Source organism: Prosopis cineraria, unplaced genomic scaffold (assembly GCF_029017545.1).
Source record: "Prosopis cineraria cultivar Desert tree isolate PC_DT_omini unplaced genomic scaffold, ASM2901754v1 PC7, whole genome shotgun sequence".
NCBI lineage: Eukaryota > Viridiplantae > Streptophyta > Magnoliopsida > Fabales > Fabaceae > Prosopis > Prosopis cineraria.
In genome coordinates, this window is record NW_026555338.1 from 38,764,572 (window position 1) to 38,783,639 (window position 19,068).

The window sequence follows — 19,068 nt, forward strand, 5'->3', positions numbered from 1 at the left end:
GAATGATAAATACGCCAGAGAAGAAACCTTTTTTATGCGAAAGATTCATCTGTTAGGTGGGTACATCCATCGTCAATCAATTTATCGTATCTTCACAAGCGTGGGGTACTTATCTCCTTAATTGCTAATATTGCTGTTTTCCTGTTTTTTTTTTTTATGCATGCATCTTTGTTTAGTAGCAAAGTAGTACTGTAATTAATCAACATCACAGCTTGATGCCAGTATAAATAAAGCTAGAATTAATTAGAACGGATCAATGACAAATATATGCCTTCTACAACCACGGCGCACATACACTGGAACTTCTCGAGAGAGGCGTATCTTCAGTTCTTCACATCTAGTCTGTTTTTTGTTTTCTATTTTCCGAGTGATGCGTGCAGAATCCAACCCGTGACTTGCCGAGGGAACCAATGGTGTGCCATAACCACGTTCAGGATGGATACCCTCACCTTCAACATAACCAGTGTATGTATAAGGTAATGTGATTGATTATTAATTATGTATTAAGTTTGTGACAGAGAAATTTTATGATCTCCTAACATTAATTGCAGAGTTGAAAATTACAACAAAACTTGAACAAAATGTGAGAAGAATTACTGTGGTGACATGTTTTTAACAAAATAATCCGTGCTCTGGTCCATCAATGTGCCGCCAACCATCTGCTATGGCCTTCACGGCTTCACCTTCACGTGAACTGTTCGCCATCTCCCTCACCCTTCTCCTATCCACTCATTCCGTCCCTTCCTATATTATTGTTATTTTTTTTTTCACACGTTTGAGATTGCTCAAGTGCCAGAACAGCAGTAAAACCCTTGCTGACCAACTGTTTGGTACGATCTTGCAAACTGTGCGAGGCAAAAGTCCAAAATTTTAACTGAATACAGACCATTTTCGCCAGTGTCCTTCATTCGATAATAATTACTTGTAATTAGTATGGTTCCCAAATACTACAAATTAAATATTACTGTTTTGTTTAACTGAAAAATGAGTAATTAAAATTAATAATATTCATTTACAAGCCGCATACACGCGAGAGACAGCAGTCAACCTTAAACGGAGGCGCATCAGGACTTGATAGATGTGATGCCGGCGTCATCAGCGTGGCGGGAAAGAAAGCGAGCGCGGATTCATGGGGACACCTTTTTTGGGGAGATGAAGGATATAACTGTAAAAGACACATGCAGAAGAAAGACACGCGGGGCGGGAGAAGAGTAAAAGGAAATCAGGAAGAGCAAGGCTTGAGAGGTTTGCCGCAGAGGCAATCGTTGGAGACGAAGGAGGAGGCTTCCAGATGGTCGAAGGGAGAGCCGGTGGGGATCCTCCCGCACAGATGGTTATGACTCAAGTCCAAATGCCCTATGTAACCCGCCGTCGACAGCGACTTGGGGATGCCGCCCTTCAGGTTGTTATACGACAGATCCAGCACCGTGAAATATGATCTCGCCCCGAACACGTCCGGTATCGCACCCGACAGCCCGTTTCTGCTCAGGTTCAGGTCGCTTATACCCGAACTGAACAGGCTGTCGGGGATTCTGCCCCATAAACTGTTCCCGTCCAGATTCAGGGTCGACAGTACTCCCATTCTGCCCACGCACTCCGGGATGGGCCCCGCTATCCTGTTCCTAGACAAGTCCGCGTCCGCCAGCCGATATATTCCGCAAATAGAGCTGGGAATCGTGCCGCTCAGCTGGTTCCCGCTCACCAGGGCCCTGCTCAGCATCCGCATCCTCCCCATGCTTCTCGGGAGCTGCCCCGTTATTCTGTTGTTTCTCAGATCCAGGTGCATCAGGCCGCCCAGGTTCGTCAACGACGCCGGGATTTCCCCCGTTATTTGATTGTCCGCCACGTTCAGGACGGTCAGGCCCCTCAGCCTTCCGATGTCGCCGGGGATGTCGCCCGATATTCGGTTCCCAATGAGGTCGATGATTCGGAGGAAGGGCAGGGAGGTGATGCACGGAGGGATTTCTCCCGAGATGCCCTTCCAGTCAGCGACGGTGATGCTGGAAAGTCGACCGAGCCTGCAAACTGCGGGGGAGATGTATCCTGTCATGTAGCCGGTGCGGCGGGCTTTCTGGAACAAGGGGTCCTCGGATTCGCCGCGGAGATTGATGTCGGCGACGCGGCCGCTGCGCTGATCACAGCTGACGCCGTACCAGTTGTGGCAGCAGTCGGTGCCGGTCCAGGAATTGAAGATGCCCAAGAAGGGCTCGTGGAGTGCGGCCTTGAAGGCGAGGAGGGCAGCCCGTCGGAAGGGGGGCAAGAGAGGACCGCGGGGCTGACTGCCAGGAGCAGCAGCAGCGCTCCCATAAACCGACTCGGAGTTGCTCGAGCGTCCATTGAGTGGGAATTGCTTGCCGTTGCAGCTGCAGTGTCTCCGATGTTTTTCGAGGACGTGAAATCAAAGCTGTGGCCTCACTGGCTATAATATTTTAGTTATTACCACAAATGTGTGGGACCGGGGAGTGTCTGCATGCAAGTTCGGGAATCTGACACCTCATTTATAGACTCCTCCTTGGTCTTTTCTTGTGACCGTTTTGCCCCCCGCAACACTCCTCCGCTCAAATGAACAGCGTAATGTGAATAAATTAGACAAACTGTAATGTGTGCTTTTTTCACCAGGAGTACGAACAAGTTGTGTATTTACTTACATGTGAAAGTGAAAGTAACAAAGAGGGAAGGATATTGGGGTGGTGAAGTGGAAGAACAGGGGAACATGGGAGAGGAGGAGGTAGGAGACAAGAGAAGGGTGGGAGGAGGACAGGGAGGGGAAGTGAAAGCATGCAGGCACATGATAGGGGCAGGGATTGAGCGGAGGCAATTGGCACAGGACAAAAAGTTTCTCATCATCATCGATGTAAACGTACGTGTAATTTCTATGGGTATTGGATTTTGGCATATGACCCAGGAGCAGGGGCATGTGGACGGAGGGATAGCAGGGTTTGGGGTCCCGCGGGGCCAAATAATTGATGCCCATAACTACTTCACCACCATGCCCATCTACGGCTGCGATAATCAAGCTGGGAATTAATTATTAGTGACCTCAATGGGTTACTGTGCGGTGGCATCTTCTATATATATATATATATATATGCATGTATCTCGACAATTGTCAGAACGTACACCCCGGCCCCTTATGGCAAAAGGGTTCCTTTGTCTGTTTATCTTATTAGAGATGCATTAGCGCATGTTATTCATATATTCCTTTAATCTTGGCTGTGAATGATTTGTTTAACTTACGCATGAGATTGCTGTTTGGAAATTAGGTTGTACAACTACAGAGATGGTGCCATGACACTTGTGAGTGTGATCCGCATGTGAAATAATGTGATATGCTCTGCCACCTGCCTGGGTCTCGTAATAGAAGCATGCATTTACTTTTTGCACCCACAACCCTTGCTCCATTATATCTTGCTCCCGAATCCCACGTATATTTGGTCATGATATTGTTCTTTCTTTGCCCGTTCATGCCTCGCTCTCTCGTGTTATGGGTGATGATCAAGAAATCCATGTCCAGAGAAACATAGAGCATGAAGAGCAGCCATTTGTAAAGATAAAACGAGGCCCACAATTTCCTGTTTGACTTCATATCCAACTTATAGTTTCAAGAAGCGGAATATTAATGTTTTGGGACTCTTGTTCAACCATATCGCCGGTCGCCGGTGTACGTATCATTATATCGGCGTTCTCGGGGACGAAGCGGCCAGGAGAAGCATGTGCGCAATTTAGTTTTAAATCGAGCTTATTAGATTGGGTTATATAATAGCGATTTGTTTGTTTGGGGAAAGCAAAAATATTGGAACATAGGGTTCCAAAATCTGCTCGAGTAATTATTGATGGATGCACATGGATTTCAACCAATATCTCGGTATATATGCGAGATCAGTGGTTGCGTATTATAATATGACATAATTTATAATATAAATCTGAAAGAGGCGGGAAGCTTCGGAACATGAATATCGATACGACAATGTTTACCAGCGGCCATGTGACATATCCCTTTCTCCCAAATTAACAGGCAGGGGGCACCCAATCAGTGATGGATCTACAGTGACACTTACGGAGGGTGCCAAATTTATTGTTTTTTTTTTTAAAAAAGATGTATGCATGTATTTTTTTCATCTTAAAAGTATATCATCATTTTTTTTCAAAAGATTAATTCAATAACATACACGAGAAAGGACCATTAAATTTAGATAACAAGCTATATATAATATGAAAAAAAAATAGAAAGTGAAGATATGCAGTACATTAGTCATGCAACAAAAGTTTAAAAGAAATACGACAAACAAAAATCAGCTTTTGAAAACAAGTAGCCGGGGTCCGGGTGCCTTGAGGAGTAATTAGAGTGGTGGCGTGGAAGGCATGGAGGTGGGGATGGATATGTAGAGGATAGGGGTGAGGATCAGATGGGCAAGGCCAGGGCTGGTGCTAATTAGGTAGATGGAACCTGCAGGCTGCATCTTGTGTCTTCGTCGGACATGGACCCATCTTTTGCCTCCTATTTCCCATTCCTCCTTTTTCTTTCTCCGCCACCATGATGATGGACAGCCCTTAGTATGTATATTATATATGCATGCAGTGCATGCTTAGATCATCCCTATTATCCTGAAACCACACACCAGGGATCGTAGAGTACCCTCAACTAACCTTGTCTCTTTTTGAACCAACTTAGCATGGCACATCACGCAACCTCGTGTCGAAGTGCGTTATTAGGCTCTAACCTCATTCATTAATTAATCCTTCCATTATTGTCCCCATCTCTCCCGCGCAAAACAAAATGCGGAGATATTTTTGGAGTCATGATGAACAACATTTTCAAATTTTATTGAGCGCCTGCAACATTTACGAGCACGGACTTGGTGAAGATGACTTGTAAATGCTCGATTGTAATCTGTATTGACAAGTGCTTAAAGAAGGAAAGACAGCAAATTGACGACTTCCTCGCAGGATATCAAACTGATCAGCCCCGTAGACCGATCAGGCTCTCCAGCCTCCTGCAGTCGCCTCTTGATGCTTGATCATGCTATTTGAATCCGCGTCATTATTTACATCTCACTAGACAGTATACAAGTTGTTAATTATTTATGCAGTTGTGTATTTAATGAAAAGGTTAATATGTTTACAGAATTTCATTTCGATATTGAATAGTATCCCATAAAATTTTAAAACAGTTATATATAATCTTCTCACTTTTAAAAGTTTAAAATTAACTCTCCTGACCTTTAATTTTATTTTTCAAAACCACCTAATGTTAATTATATTATTTTTTTATGAGGGTTAAAATGTCATTTAACTAAAAAATATTATAATTTAGTCTAATATTGCCATGTTAGATTAATTTTAAAATTTATCTAATATTTAAATATTTAATATTTAAAATTTTAAATATTTTAGCCATGTACATTGTATTAACCTAACATGAAAAATAAATAAAAATTTATCTTTTAAAATAATAAAATCATGAACCATTGATAACAAAAAAACATGAATAAAACTAATATAAATATAACTATTTAAAATTTTATACAGTGATAGTAATTTTTTTTTATTAATGCTTCAATTATTCAAAAATATCAAAAATTTATTATAAACAATTATACAGTATAATATTTTTTTAATAATATTTGTAATTGAATGACATTTTAACCCTCATAAAAAAATAACATAATTAATAATAGAAGGTTTTGAAAAATAAAATTGAAAATTAAAAATTAATTTTAAATTTTAAAAAATGAGAGATGTACATATAACTATCTTAAAATTTAAAAGATTTTATATATTTTAATCATATTTTTACAGACCTAAAAAAGAAAGCAGCATGGTTCAAGAGGGAGCCCAATAAAATGGGAGAGGATTTTTGTTTTGTTTTTTGTTTTTTTGGTTTTTCCTGGTTGAACAAATGGGAAAGGATCTAGTGATGCGATTAGGTGGAGAATATATAAAGGTGCCACACAAAATCATCTGCCGCAGCTACCAAAAAAAAAAAATCATGTGCCACACTCGCGTCTCACCAATGCGCCGCGTGGCACAAGCAGGCCCCACTGCATCGATGTTATTTTTTTTAAAAAAAAGTATTATGAAAGGCGAAATAATAACAGGAACAGGTAGGATCTGAGAAGTTTGAAGGAGCGGTTTGTGGTGAAGATTATTTTCTCCATGTAGGAAGGATCGGGAAAATGGATTTTTGGGGGGGTGGGGGGGGGGGGCTGCTCTGGAGGAAGTGGGGAAAGTAGCAGGAGTAATTTGAGATGATGTGGCATCTTAATATTTTTCCAGATTCATAGAAATAAAAAAGAGAAAGGAAGCCACATTTGGGGGGGGGGGGGGGTAAGGAAAGGAATATCCCAGAAAGAAGGGGTCATTATAGTCAGAATGGAAGGGAAACGTACCAAATCTGGCCTCGCCGGTTTGCTTTTCGTTCTTCTTTTGGAGTGTTTATGTTTCTGCCTTGCATCCTCATATCGTATTATTTTCAGCTATTGCTTTTGCTGCTACGGTGCTTGCCCCTCCCCTTGCCTTCACATCACTCTCTCTGCGGCTCTGCTCCGCGGGATCAACTACTGACCTCCCTCCTCTGGATTTGCATCCATTTCCTTCTTCTCTCATAGATCTCGATCGGGTTGCGGTTTTTATTTGATCTCCTAATTACACCAGACGCAAGAGAGGAGGAATGGACTCAAATCTCCAGCAGCATCTCCCTGTGTTTCGCGATCCGCACCAGATTAATTCGGGTTGACACGTTACCAATCGGCGCCCACCTCCTTTTTTACCGATATAATTGACAAGGAGTGTTATGAGCACATGTTCAATCGGTCATCCAGCCCCGAAACCGAGCGAGTTTTTTCGCGCCTTATCCGTAGCTTTGCTGAGGACCCCCCTCCTCAGAATCTCCCGCCCCTCGCCGTAAAGCAAGAGGTCAGCCAGAACCAGCAGCCTCAGCCTCAGGCTGTGCCGCCTGTCAATAATGAAGCCGCGGTTCTGCCGCGGCAGCAGAACAGCACGAACATTTTCGACGGTGCGCCCTGCAATTTATACCCGAGCTCAGCGCGACCCCCTCTGCCAAATCAGGGCCTCTCTTCGGTTAATCGGCTGCCCCCTATGAAGACTGGAATCGGAAACAGTACTTGTAACCTTACCAGGCATAATAGCTCGCCCCCAGGACTCTTGGCTAACTTCAACATTGATCCTGGTATGTCTTCTCCTTTTCTTTTCCTGCTTTTACTCTTTCTTTTCTATTTTCTATTTTCCTTCTTCCGAAAAAATCTCTCCGTTTCACAACTCCGTGGCAAATTTATGTCCTTGGCTTAGCTATTCTGGGTGTTATTTGCTGCCCGCTTGCTCACGCCAGTGGGCCTAATTCGTTATGAAAAATTAAAGGAACGAGGATACAATTAATATAAACGGTCTTGTTAGAATTTGCCGGGGGTATATATGATATCAATGCCAAGGTCTTCTGAAGCCGGGGTCAGTATCTGCAGGCTATGCTGCGGCTGTGAGAGGCATGGGGACTTTTGCAGCTGGAGATATAGCCACCGAAGCGACAAGCTTTCCTTCTGCAGAGACGTTGAAGAACCGACCACCGGCTTACCTGTCGGGGTTAATGTCATCCATACCTGAGATCGGAGATAAAAACAACATGGAGCTAGTTAATCCCCAGAAGGAGGCCTTTAGTGAAAGTCAGGGTAATGATTTTATGTCTGGCTTCCCCGTAGATCCTTGGGACGATTCTGCAATCATGTCTGACAATATCAGCGGTCTAAAAAGATACGGAGATGATGAGGATGATACAAAACCATTGTCCGGCTTAAGTGCGGCTGAAGCCAAGGTACAATACCGCTGGAGGTTTATCGGTATCGTTTGTGATCACTGAAATGTGACTGATCTGATTTTTGTTGTTTGTGATTGGTCAGAATGAGAGGGGAAGCGTGGGCGGTGGTCCTTCTCCCTTGACTCATCACTTGAGTTTGCCAAAAACTGCAATGGAGATGGCGGCCGTTGAGAAGTTATTGCAGTACTCGGATTCTGTTCCCTGTAAAATTCGTGCCAAGCGTGGCTGTGCCACTCACCCCCGAAGCATTGCAGAGCGGGTGAGCTATATTTTAGTTTCTAATCCCCAAAATTTTCCCATTTTTCCATATGTACCTGGATTGTTTATCCTATTATGCAGAGTCAATTAGTATGTCTACCATTATTTTTGCTCGCATAAAAATGTCAAACAATGCATTTAACTATTTATCGAACAAATGTTGAATCGGGGAAAGGAAATGACTGAGCAAATGAGGGGTTGGTTCAGGTTCGAAGAACTAAAATTAGTGAGCGCATGAGGAAACTACAAGATCTGGTTCCCAACATGGACAAGGTAAGATATAATCGAACTAGCCATTTCCCTTGGGGACACTGATGATGAGGCCGTGTCATGCAAACGTATAATATATTTGCTTCCCTTTCCAGCAAACAAACACGGCAGACATGTTGGACTTGGCTGTCGACTACATTAAAGACCTTCAAAAGCTGGTCCAGGTATATCATAATCCCCGCCCATCTTAACTATGTCCATCTGTGGTATATGTATATGGGTGCAGATCTGCCCATTCAATTGGACTTACTTTCTTCCCACATGATTGTGCAGACACTTTCAGACAGCCAATCTAGGTGTACGTGTTTACGGAGGCAGCACCAATAACGGGAAAGAGGGTGGTGGATGCAAGATTCTGCGTTTGTACAGATTTGTAACGAATAAATATGCTTGAGTAGATGTAATTGAACTGGAGAGCTTGCTTCTGTTTCTTCACTGATTAAGAGAAATGCATATCATATATATATATATATATATATATAGATCCAAATATACATCGAGGATACCATATGAACATAGCCAGGGCAAGATGTGAGAATTTTGAAAAACCATCCTGACTTGCACGGGCGGCATGTATTGATTGTAGTTTAATAATCAGACTATCCGGGTCATATCCTGAAAAAATAATAATAATGATCTTTGTTATTTGGAGAAAGCAATTAAAGAATTTTAAATTAAAGAAAATAAAAGCAAACAATTAAATTAAATAATCAAAGCAGTTAAATGAGAAAGCAATATTCGAATCAACAAAAGCTAGGGGGTCAAGATTCTTCGGATTTTTTATCCTATTTATCCAATTGTTCATTTTCAATTATAGAATAATCGTTGTTAAAGTATTTTAATTACTTCTCAGTAAATTAGATTGTATATGTTTAAGATAAAATTAGCTCTCGCTAACCCACTTAAAATGTTAAATAAACCATGAAGTTCCGATTTAAAGTGTTATAAATTTCTAAATTATCTTTAAGTTAGTTATTTAAATCTAGGACCCTAACTTTAGACCCGTTCTTCATCTCTCAGATCTTCAGACAGTTTTACACAGAAACCATATGGCAGCCAACATATGATAAGAATAAAAACAAAGGAGAGAAGTATAAAATGAATTAATAAATGATAATTCATAAATTCAGAAGTCCAATAGGAACAAAGTTCAAAGCAAAGAAAATGCATCCCAACCAAGCCATTATATACCTTAATCAGAGATTTAGAAAGAAATAAGCATGATTAAAATTTTTTAGAAAATACATAAAGATGAAAGAAATCAAATGAGGAATTTCAACTCTCAGATCAGATGTGACTTTCTCCAACCTCTGTGATGCCTCTCTACTGTATGGGTGATTGGATACTTTTGAAAGGTTTCGTGGAGGTTTATTTATAATTTCCTGTGACCTTCTGGCCTTGAATTCAGACAATTTACTTCCCTATTGTATCTGATTTTAACATAATTGATTTAGATTTTATCTGGACTTCAAAATTGAAGATGCCACGTGTCCATGACTCACGTCGGGGCGCGGTCAGGCAAAGTTTATTCATGTCCTAGCACGGGTGATTGACGAAGAGAGTGTATCCGTGTGTTCCTCCACGCACAGGAGATTGTTGGACCTTCAGGTTGTTCGCACGCGGTTCTTTTCGTCTCAATACTTCTCCACGCTCGGTCATGGTGCTAGGAGGTGATTTCTTCGTGCTCAGTTATGTCTATGTGTGGAGATCTCTTCTTCTAAGCATGCTCCTGAGTGGAGGTACTTGAAAACAACCATCTTTCTCACCCTCTTTTTGTCTTTGCGTGGAGATGTTTTTAGAGTTTCCTTTGTTCATGAAAGGAGGTGCCTTTTTTGGGCTTCCATCGTTAGGCTTTGCCTCCCTTGCATTTTTAAACATTTTTTTAATCTCTTTTTGCTTCTTTTTCCTCTGAAATCACCACAAATTCACCAAGTGAGATGTACCCCAAAAAAAAAAAAAAACTAGGTGAGAAATGTTACATCATTTTTTCTCTTAATTTCCATAATAAACACCAAATAAATGGATAGAATATTTTAAAAAATAGATAATATAGTGTTTGCATAAATTGTTGGAGGTTAGAAATAAAAAAACAAAAAGAAAAGAAATTGAAAACATGATGGTTTAGACATTTGGTGGCTTAACAGCTGGTTATTTGAGGAGGGGAGTTGCACGGGGGATAGCGCATGCGCGCACTTGCTTCGAGCTGAGGGAATTGGTGTGACGCTTAAGTGCAATTGGGAGTGGGGCCTCAGATGGGCAGCCATTCAACTGGTGACTTTGCGCTTTGTTTCTATTTTACTCTTTTTGGGCTTTTTGTTGGCTCTGTTCAGTGTTATGGATCAGAGGCAACCGGAGCAGCACCAGAGTCCTCCGTGGAAGTGATGACGTCATAGATGATGTCATTGCCGAAGCTTGTAGGCTTGCAGCAGGCATTTTAATTTACAAATAATAATGTCCTTTAATTACATTATGTGTAGAAGAAGAATTGCAGGGAACTTAAATGAAATGTGGGAAAGCTAGAAAAGATTAGTGGGTTAAAGTTGGACATATGTAATATAAAAGCTGAATATAGACAACTTTGTTAAAAGCTCTCTGAAGTGCCTTGTGATGTGATTTTGGTCAATGCTAATAAGAGTTAGAAATGAGTGGGGTGGAGGTTTGCTAGAAGAGATCGAAATGAATTTGTTTCAGCAGGAAGTAAAATTGGAGTTTGAAACAAGGAATTAATTGGACAGCAGTGATAGAAATAATGGGTTAATGTAACTTGCTTCCTTCCAAAAGCTTCCCCTAATGGAGCGTCATTTAAAGGCGGTTGCAAAGAAGGTTCAATCTGCCATGTACTAATTCCTTCGGCTAATTTATTCTTTGAGGAAGCCATGGCGGCATGATGCCACACCAGGTTCGGAACATGGAGCTGTGAAGTCGTGATTTTTACACTCGTGGTGGTGCTGGCCCTCATCTAATCTGTGATACTTCTTATTCTATGCCTCGCGGTTCCCAGATAGAGCCGGGAATAAGAGCCGGGCCTAGAGGGCCGGCCTGAAAGCCCTGTTTAAATAAGGGTTCGGGCTTTGAAAATAAATTTTTTTTAAAGTAATCGGGCTTGAGGGCTTGGCCCTGATAAGTCCTGTAAAATAGGGCTCGGGTCCGGGCTGCCCTTCAAGCCCTGTTATATTATTTTTATTATTTTTTTTAGTAAAACACGTGTTTGAAATCAATGACCTGCTCACCTGATCCTACATACATTATATTATTATTAATTTTAATTTATTCTAAAATTAATTTAATCTAATTTAATAAATATAAGTGTATAGTATAAAATTTATGATATTTTTTATTTTTTTATAATTATTATGTTTGTATATTTATAAAAAAATGAACTATTTTTTAAATGAAGATTTAAATTTTATTACTAGACTTCTAATGTATGTTATTTAATTTTTAAAAAATTATGATAATTTTAATTTTTTTTAATTTTAAAATATTTTAATTTATTTATAATGTTTAATTTAATTTAATTTTTTTTATTTTTTAAGAAAGGGCTTACGGGCCTGACCCTGAGCCCTGAGTATAAGGGTCGGGCTTGAGAAATGGGGGTTAAAATGACAAACCGGACTTTAGAGCTCAGGCCCTAAAAGACCGAGCTTATAAGGGCCAGGCTCTTAAAGACCGGGCCCGCCTGTATTTACAGCTCTAGAGATAAACATGAAACCCCATCTCCCATCCCTTGTTCTGGCCTCCCGCTCAAAACCCGAAAGAGGATGAATCAATCCCTTCCACCCTGGAAGTCCCTTTCCAAAAGCAAATATTTTCTGCCTTCTCAGGAATGCCCCTGGCTTCTTACCACATATCCTTCCTGGACTCGTTCTTTTTTGTCATTTCGTTCGCTGTCATTGCCATCCTCTTCAGTCTTCCAGGCTTTCCGCCCCCCACTAGACACTGTACCTTCCACTCTCCATTGTCTTTTCCCCTTTTTCGTTCTTTTATGCGGACCAAATTGACCTCACAATCCTATTTGCCTGCGCGACGTGCTCACGAGCAACGCGGCGAAGAAAAGTTGCGGCGAGCATGGCATTATCTATTCGGGAAGGTCCGGGGGCATAATGGTAAACTCCCTTCCTGCGGCTGTGAGGTCAAGAGAGACCCGATATGTACTTTGTGGTCGTCCCGCGGATACTCGCTTAGATATGGAGATGCCTGCCAGTGAAGGGGAGGCGAGGCAGGAAATAGAGGGAGGCATCGCAAGAGCAGAGGAGCTTCGAGCACTTCGCGCTGCTTTCTTGCAGGGGAATCCTCCTTCCCACTTCTCTGGCCGCCCCTACCCTCTTTTCACTCCTGTAAGCTTCTCTCTCTCTCTCTCTCTCCCCCCCCCCTCGCCCCTGTTTCCGAATAATTCCCCCAATCTCTGATCAATTTTCTTACTTGACTTATTTCTTGACAATACAATCATGGCCAGAGCTACGAAGACGAGCCGGCGGCAGCTTATCAACAGACAGTCTCGAGTTGGAACGAGAACCATGTCAAAGCAGGGCCATATACGGACATCGTCGTGCCCCATTCACACTCAAGAAAGGGACTCACTTTTGCTTTTGCCAATCCCAGCCTTCACTCTCATTTATGCCCGGCTGATGATAACAAATCCGTAAATGGTTCGGGTGCCGACAACACTACCGTCCTTCAAACATCACCCGCCACCAATGGTAACGACTGCTTCAAGTCCGGGCGAAGAAACAGCTTGGACGATTTCAACTCTCTGTCCTCCTGCAATAGATGTCAGCCTCTCCTCATCACTGCAAAATCTGAAAACTCCAGTAACGCCGATACTTCCACTGTTCTTGTCCCTCTTGTCGATTCTCGCCTGTCTCTTCCATCGCAACCCAAGAGTAAGGGCGTTATTTCTTGGCTGTTCCCTCGGCTAAAGAAGAAGCATAACAAGAACGAGACTTCCCCAAACAGAACGGAGTCCGAGGAAGTTTCTCAGGTTCTTAAGGATTTGGGAAACCTGTCGATCGAGGCACTGAAGAAAGAGCTCATTGAAGCAAATGAGAACAGAGATGCCGCCTTAATGGAGGTGTCAGAGATGAAATCTTCATTTGGGGAGCTTAAACAAAGGTTGGAGTACCTGGAGAGTTACTGTGAAGAGCTGAAGAAAGCATTGAGACTAGCAAAGGATTGCCGTGTTCATGAAAAGCTCAATAATCTGCCCGAGAGAGGAAAACCATCTCTTGGGAGCGCGGAAAATGTGATGCCTGTGAGTGAAGAAGTATTGGTAGAGGTGTTCTCGCAGATAGTATCGGAAGGCAGATTATCAGTGAAGCAATTCTGTAAAACCCTCGTAAGCCAGATTGAAGAAACTGATCGTGCCTTAACTCAGAATCTAAACCAGCTTCTCCAACCATTCAAGCTGTCTCTGAACGCCAAGTACTCGAAGGCAGTGTTATACCATTTTGAAGCTTTCGTTAATCAGTGTCTCTACCAAGACTATGAGAATTGTGTGTTCCAAAAGAATGGATGCCCTAGATTCTTGGATCCACGGCAGGGTCGCCAGGCACATTTCTCATCATTCGTGGCGCTTAGGAATCTGAGCTGGAACGAGGTATTGAGAAAGGGGACAAAATATTACAGCGAGGAGTTCAGCAAGTTCTGCGACCGAAAAATGAGTTGCATTATCACTTGTCTAAATTGGAGTCGAGCTTGGTCTGAAGAGCTGCTCCAAGCATTCTTTGTTGCTGCAAAATGCATATGGTTGCTTCATTTGCTGGCATATTCCTTCAACCCACCATTTGGAATTCTGAGGGTGGAAGAAAACACGAGATTTGATGGGCATTACATGGAAGATATGTGTGGGGATAGGCAGAGATTACGGGGGCCAAGCAGGGTGAAGATGATGGTGATGCCTGGGTTCTATGTGGGGGATAGGGTGTTGAGGTGTAAGGTTCTTTGCAGGTACAAGTCTGCAACCTAGTCGGTGTTGCTGCTGTTGTTCATTTTTGTTGTGCACTTTTTCTGTCATTTTCACTTTCCTGTCAATAGTCTATCTATACCTTGCCCAATGGATGCGATCCTTTGAATTTTGGTAACCGTATGTCAAAATTACACATAAAACTGTGTTCCTGACTCCCCGTGAAGCAAAGCATGCAGTGCAGTTGAGAAGTACATCGCGAATCACGATGCAGTCATGAATGCTGTTGGATATTCCAATTTCCAAGTCCATCCTCCATTCTGCTGTCAAGAAAGGGCCATAAGCACAGAAACTTTGGCATCCTTGAAATTGAATGCCATTCTGTCCATATATCAAAGTCAAGGCTGAAATGTACAACTGTTATCACACATCAAGCGTCATTTTAATTTTGTCTTCATATTGACGCAATTGTTTTTTAAAAACTTTGATGCAAAATATAGACAAGGAACTTTTATATATACACACACACACATATATGCATAGCATTTTTTAAAAAAGAAAAAAAATAGGATGAGTGACTTGGGCAATGTACTAATTCATGCCGAGAGATATTAATATGGTTCACAATAAAATTAATTATTTCCCTATCATCATTAGCATAAATAATTCCATAAAATAAAAAATTTGTGGTGTGGGGTGAAAACGATATCTTGCTCACTTATACACACACCTGTTTTTTGAGAAAATGGGTGCTGGCTTACCCAATTGAGCAACAGAAATGTGGATTGCAAATATTTGAGCCAGTTTTGTGGCTTGGATTGACATGCATAATCAAACAAATTTTATTATCTCCCATTCAAAAAAATATTTACTGGATGTGAATTGTTAAATGAAACTAAATGGGGAAAATAAACACATCAATCAGTTTAAAAAGATAAAAAAACATTTATCTAATTTTATTTATAAGTTACTTTTAATATGTTTCACTAAAATCAAGAAAAATTTTAAAATTTATTAATTCTATCTAAAAATTTAAAAAAATTTTAACTTTACTTTTATTAAAATATACATTATTTAATAATATATTTTCTCAGTTCAACTTTTAATGAAAAAGAAAAGCATCATTTATAATAAAAATTTAATAACATAATTTATAAATAAGATAAAAAAAATCTGTTCTCTTGGTAGGAGCATGCCATTGCAGACTGCAGTTGTAGTCATACAGATTGGTTGTTACTTGTTGCTATTAGTCCGTGCAAGAATAAGTAATTACACAATGATACTCAGCAAGTACTCAACTGTGTGATACTGGATCCCATGGATACATGACGTGATATAACGCCACTTGAGTAAACAGATTCCTTTTAAGTTGGGTCATAAAGGGGGGCGACCCCGTGCTTCCTCAGACTTTTCTGGGATTAATAACTCTAATTTATATTCTTTCAAGAAAGGAGGCACCTATAATAGCTTTGGAAGATTACAGTGGAATTAAAGTGAGTTCTTTACTCGGGAACTGGGAACAGGATTCAGGAAGATTACCATGTTACCGAGTCCTTATTCTAATTGGAAAGGAAGACGTGAGATTTCACCCCTTGAACTTCGAGTAATATTTTTAATGAAATTAGGAAGATCATAATGCGAGAGTGGATCATTATATATGATTTATGGTGTCGTAGAGAAGCAAATACATATACCAAGTAGTTGACGCATCAATCATCATGCCGACGGTGTTGATGACGATTACTTCAATACTTCGTGATGATGATGATGATAGATTCCCTTCCCAACTCCGACGTGATTCCCATAATGAGTTTTTTTGGTTCCATACGTGGTCATTTTGTATTGAAAAAAAAAAAAACGTGTTGGTTTTGGTTTTGGAAGTGGGTGAAAACCATTCAAGAAAGAAGGAAGGATTTTTGTTTTTTTTTGGGGGGGGGGGTGGTTTCAGATATGGCGTTAAAACCAACCGCCATCTCATGAGTTTGATTAATTGATAGGAATTCAAGGCGTCATTGACATTGAGTTTGTCTATGGACCGTTGATCATTGAAACCAGACCCCTGATTAAAGTAGTGCCCCTTCAGTGGCAAACAATCAACTCGAATGGCAGAATATATAGTAGCGGTTGGAAAGTAAAAAATCCTTACTGCAAATTTTTATCTAATAGCTAATAAAAAAAATAAATGTATGAAAAGACTCCTCATTTTCAAAACACATAATCACGTTTTATTCAAAATAAAAATTTATAAAAATATAATATTTTTAATAAATATATTAATAACTAATTTTGGATAATATAGATTTTATTTGAATAGTTTAATTTAATATTAATTTTTTATTTTTTATAAATTGACCATTCAAATGTATTATGAACAGTTCATATTTGATATTAAAAAAGTTTATAATCCTTAAAAATGTTTGAGATTTTTTGTATATGTTGCCTATTTTACAGAATCAAACCAAATAAACAACCTAACATTTATTATATTTTGAATTATGGCTCTTATATTTAGTTAAGTTTTATATGACAAAACTATTCTAGGATCTCCCATACCAATCTTCAATTAACTACCACATCTAAAGTAATTAAGGATTTAACTCTAATAAGGATTATCAAGTTTGTAAAATAATACAAATTGAGTATCCCAAGTTTTATAATTTAAAACACAACCATACGAATTTAGCGTTTACAATTTAGAATTTGAAACATATATGGAAACATGAAATCCGTTTTGAGTTAGTACAATTCCAAGAGAAGTAAGAAAACATATTTTCCCAAACAGTGTGATGCGCAGCGGTGCATTCCAAGACTTTAACAGCCATTTTGCTGTCAAATGACATCACCCAAAATGAACTTTTGACGCATCCCAAATCCCTTTTCGATATTTGTTTGAGGTGATTTAGGTATTTATAAAGATTTTTCTTCTCACTTTAACTAATGGCATAGGTTTCATAATTAAATTATTTTTCCATCAAAAGTTGAACACCTTTTATGTAAACTCACTCATTTTTCACAATAACCCATAATTTGGTGCTTAAACCACAATACATATACTAAAAGCCTACATCAACTTTTATACCACACTCAATAGATTATTTTGGACTTGTGCAACACACCGCAATCAAGCAAAATGCATATTTCGTAAATTCAACGCTCAATTTCTTGATTCATAAAAACGTGAGGGGGAGTCAAATATGCACAAAACCATTCAAATCACCATAATTATTCATATATATAAGTTTCCTATTTGCACTAGTATTTTAGCTTTATATAACACTTACCATTCAATCATGGACAACTCAAGGCACAGAATACACATTTAAACAATTCCACTAGTAGTGCAAGCAGTTCCAAATCAACCATATGTGACCCTAGTTGGCAATAAAAAATAAAATACACATAAATAAGTATGGAGGCCTACTTGTGGGATTTACACCAAAATCCTAAGCCTCAGAACATTTTTCCAACTCCTGATTTGATCAGTCAGATCCTATGATATTGAAAAATGAAGTGTACAACTACTCAATAATCAATGTTAATCTAACCTATAAAGTTGCATATCAATTAACTCTGGATACAAATGGCAAAAAAATCATCATTATATAGACATATATTGAATATAGTCTTAGTCACGGAAATAAAACCATATGATTGGACGTGTAACACATAACATCAGATATGTGACAATTATGCACATCTTGAGGTCGCAAAAACAACAATCACGCGTCTCTAAAAGACATGTTGGACTGCAATAATAACAATCATGTGGCCGGAACTATAAATGCATGATCAATGCCAACCTTATACCCTTCTATTACCTCCAACATGAAATCGGTAGCTATCAATGACTATATTTGTAACTCAGACTAACCCAACCTTTTACTTGTAAAAAGCTACCAAGTCAAGGTTAACTCACCCACTTGTATTCCATAGTTTTTCTCAATATTAACAATCATGGGATGTCATACCTGTAATCTAACCTCCTCATGAACTAATACAGACTAGTTAGGTTTTAATCTCTTGAATAATAAGTGGAACAGTCTTTAATCAACTATGGGACAATGGCTATCTTGCGACTCCAATGGTTAGTGCCAAGGCAAGCTTCTGATTTCAACAGTGAGCTGCTGTTGGGATTTACCAATTTACTCCTCTCACTATAAGCAAACTCTTGCCTCAATGATCATGCTATACACATATGTTTGCACTCAAATTGTGAATTTAAAGGCTCAGGCTCAACTCAACTAAATCGGCTTTGAAATAATTAAAAAAGAATATTTATGAAACCTTAACTACTACGACAGGATTGAGTTTAGGCCATTATCTCCACACTCCACCCATAATTAGTGACCACGATAGAGGAAATACTTCCTAAATTTAAGGAAAGCAGCAATCATGAGACTTGAATACTAAGTTAGGATCATCTATAAATAGAGGAGCTCTCTCTTAACAACAATTATCATCAGCATTAACAAATTATTAGTCAAATTCTCAGACTCCGTGTCTACTACTTTATTTTATTTTTTCTTTTATTATGTAATTTTAGTCTTTACTTTTCTATTATATGGTCAGCATAACCCGCCACCTCTTTCTTTGATTAATGTGTCTTTACTTCCTTGCATCTACATTAATTTTGAACTGTGGTAAGGGAGTCCAAATTCTCCGCATTTGATTAGAAGTTAGGTTTTCCATTTTGTTGAAACCTTGCGTCTCTAGCACGCCTTACAACACTCCCTTTGTTTTTGCTAAACAATTTTTGGCACCCCAATAGGACCCGTGTGAACGAAATGCTTAGGACATATAAAGATTAATA

The 19,068-nt window shown here is 39.7% G+C and overlaps 2 protein-coding genes and 1 pseudogene across 3 annotated transcripts; 2 read left to right on the plus strand and 1 right to left on the minus strand.

Moving 5' to 3' along the window:
- Positions 1-967: 967 nt before the first annotated feature.
- LOC129315910 (DNA damage-repair/toleration protein DRT100-like) lies at positions 968-2,485 on the minus strand (annotated as a pseudogene).
- A 3,857-nt stretch (positions 2,486-6,342) lies between these two features.
- LOC129315911 (transcription factor bHLH130-like) lies at positions 6,343-8,846 on the plus strand. 2 transcript variants are annotated; one of them, XM_054960062.1, is made up of 6 exons: positions 6,343-7,189; positions 7,470-7,825; positions 7,911-8,087; positions 8,294-8,359; positions 8,452-8,520; positions 8,630-8,846. In XM_054960062.1, the coding sequence occupies exons 1-6, from the start codon at positions 6,802-6,804 to the stop codon at positions 8,681-8,683; spliced, it is 1,110 nt and encodes a 369-aa protein (XP_054816037.1). In that variant the 5' UTR covers positions 6,343-6,801; the 3' UTR covers positions 8,684-8,846. The 2 variants fall into 2 exon arrangements, with proteins under 2 accessions (XP_054816037.1, XP_054816039.1); XM_054960064.1 differs by having other exon boundaries at positions 6,467-7,189; positions 7,479-7,825.
- Positions 8,847-12,296: 3,450 nt separating this feature from the next.
- On the plus strand, positions 12,297-14,436 carry LOC129315171 (IRK-interacting protein-like). Its single transcript, XM_054958728.1, has 2 exons — positions 12,297-12,693; positions 12,813-14,436. Exons 1-2 carry the CDS (start codon positions 12,460-12,462, stop codon positions 14,319-14,321), a joined length of 1,743 nt encoding a protein of 580 aa, XP_054814703.1. The 5' UTR covers positions 12,297-12,459; the 3' UTR covers positions 14,322-14,436.
- Positions 14,437-19,068: the final 4,632 nt, after the last annotated feature.

Excerpts from the sequence above, each read along its gene's own strand:
- LOC129315911 (XM_054960062.1), top strand. The coding sequence starts at position 6,802 with ATGTTCAATCGGTCATCCAGCCCCGAAACCGAGCGAGTTTTTTCGCGC. Across the intron at positions 7,826-7,910 it reads TAAGTGCGGCTGAAGCCAAG|AATGAGAGGGGAAGCGTGGG; the intron begins GTACAATACCGC and ends GTGATTGGTCAG. Across the intron at positions 8,088-8,293 it reads CCCGAAGCATTGCAGAGCGG|GTTCGAAGAACTAAAATTAG; the intron begins GTGAGCTATATT and ends GGGTTGGTTCAG.
- LOC129315171 (XM_054958728.1), top strand. The coding sequence starts at position 12,460 with ATGGTAAACTCCCTTCCTGCGGCTGTGAGGTCAAGAGAGACCCGATAT. Across the intron at positions 12,694-12,812 it reads CCTACCCTCTTTTCACTCCT|AGCTACGAAGACGAGCCGGC; the intron begins GTAAGCTTCTCT and ends AATCATGGCCAG.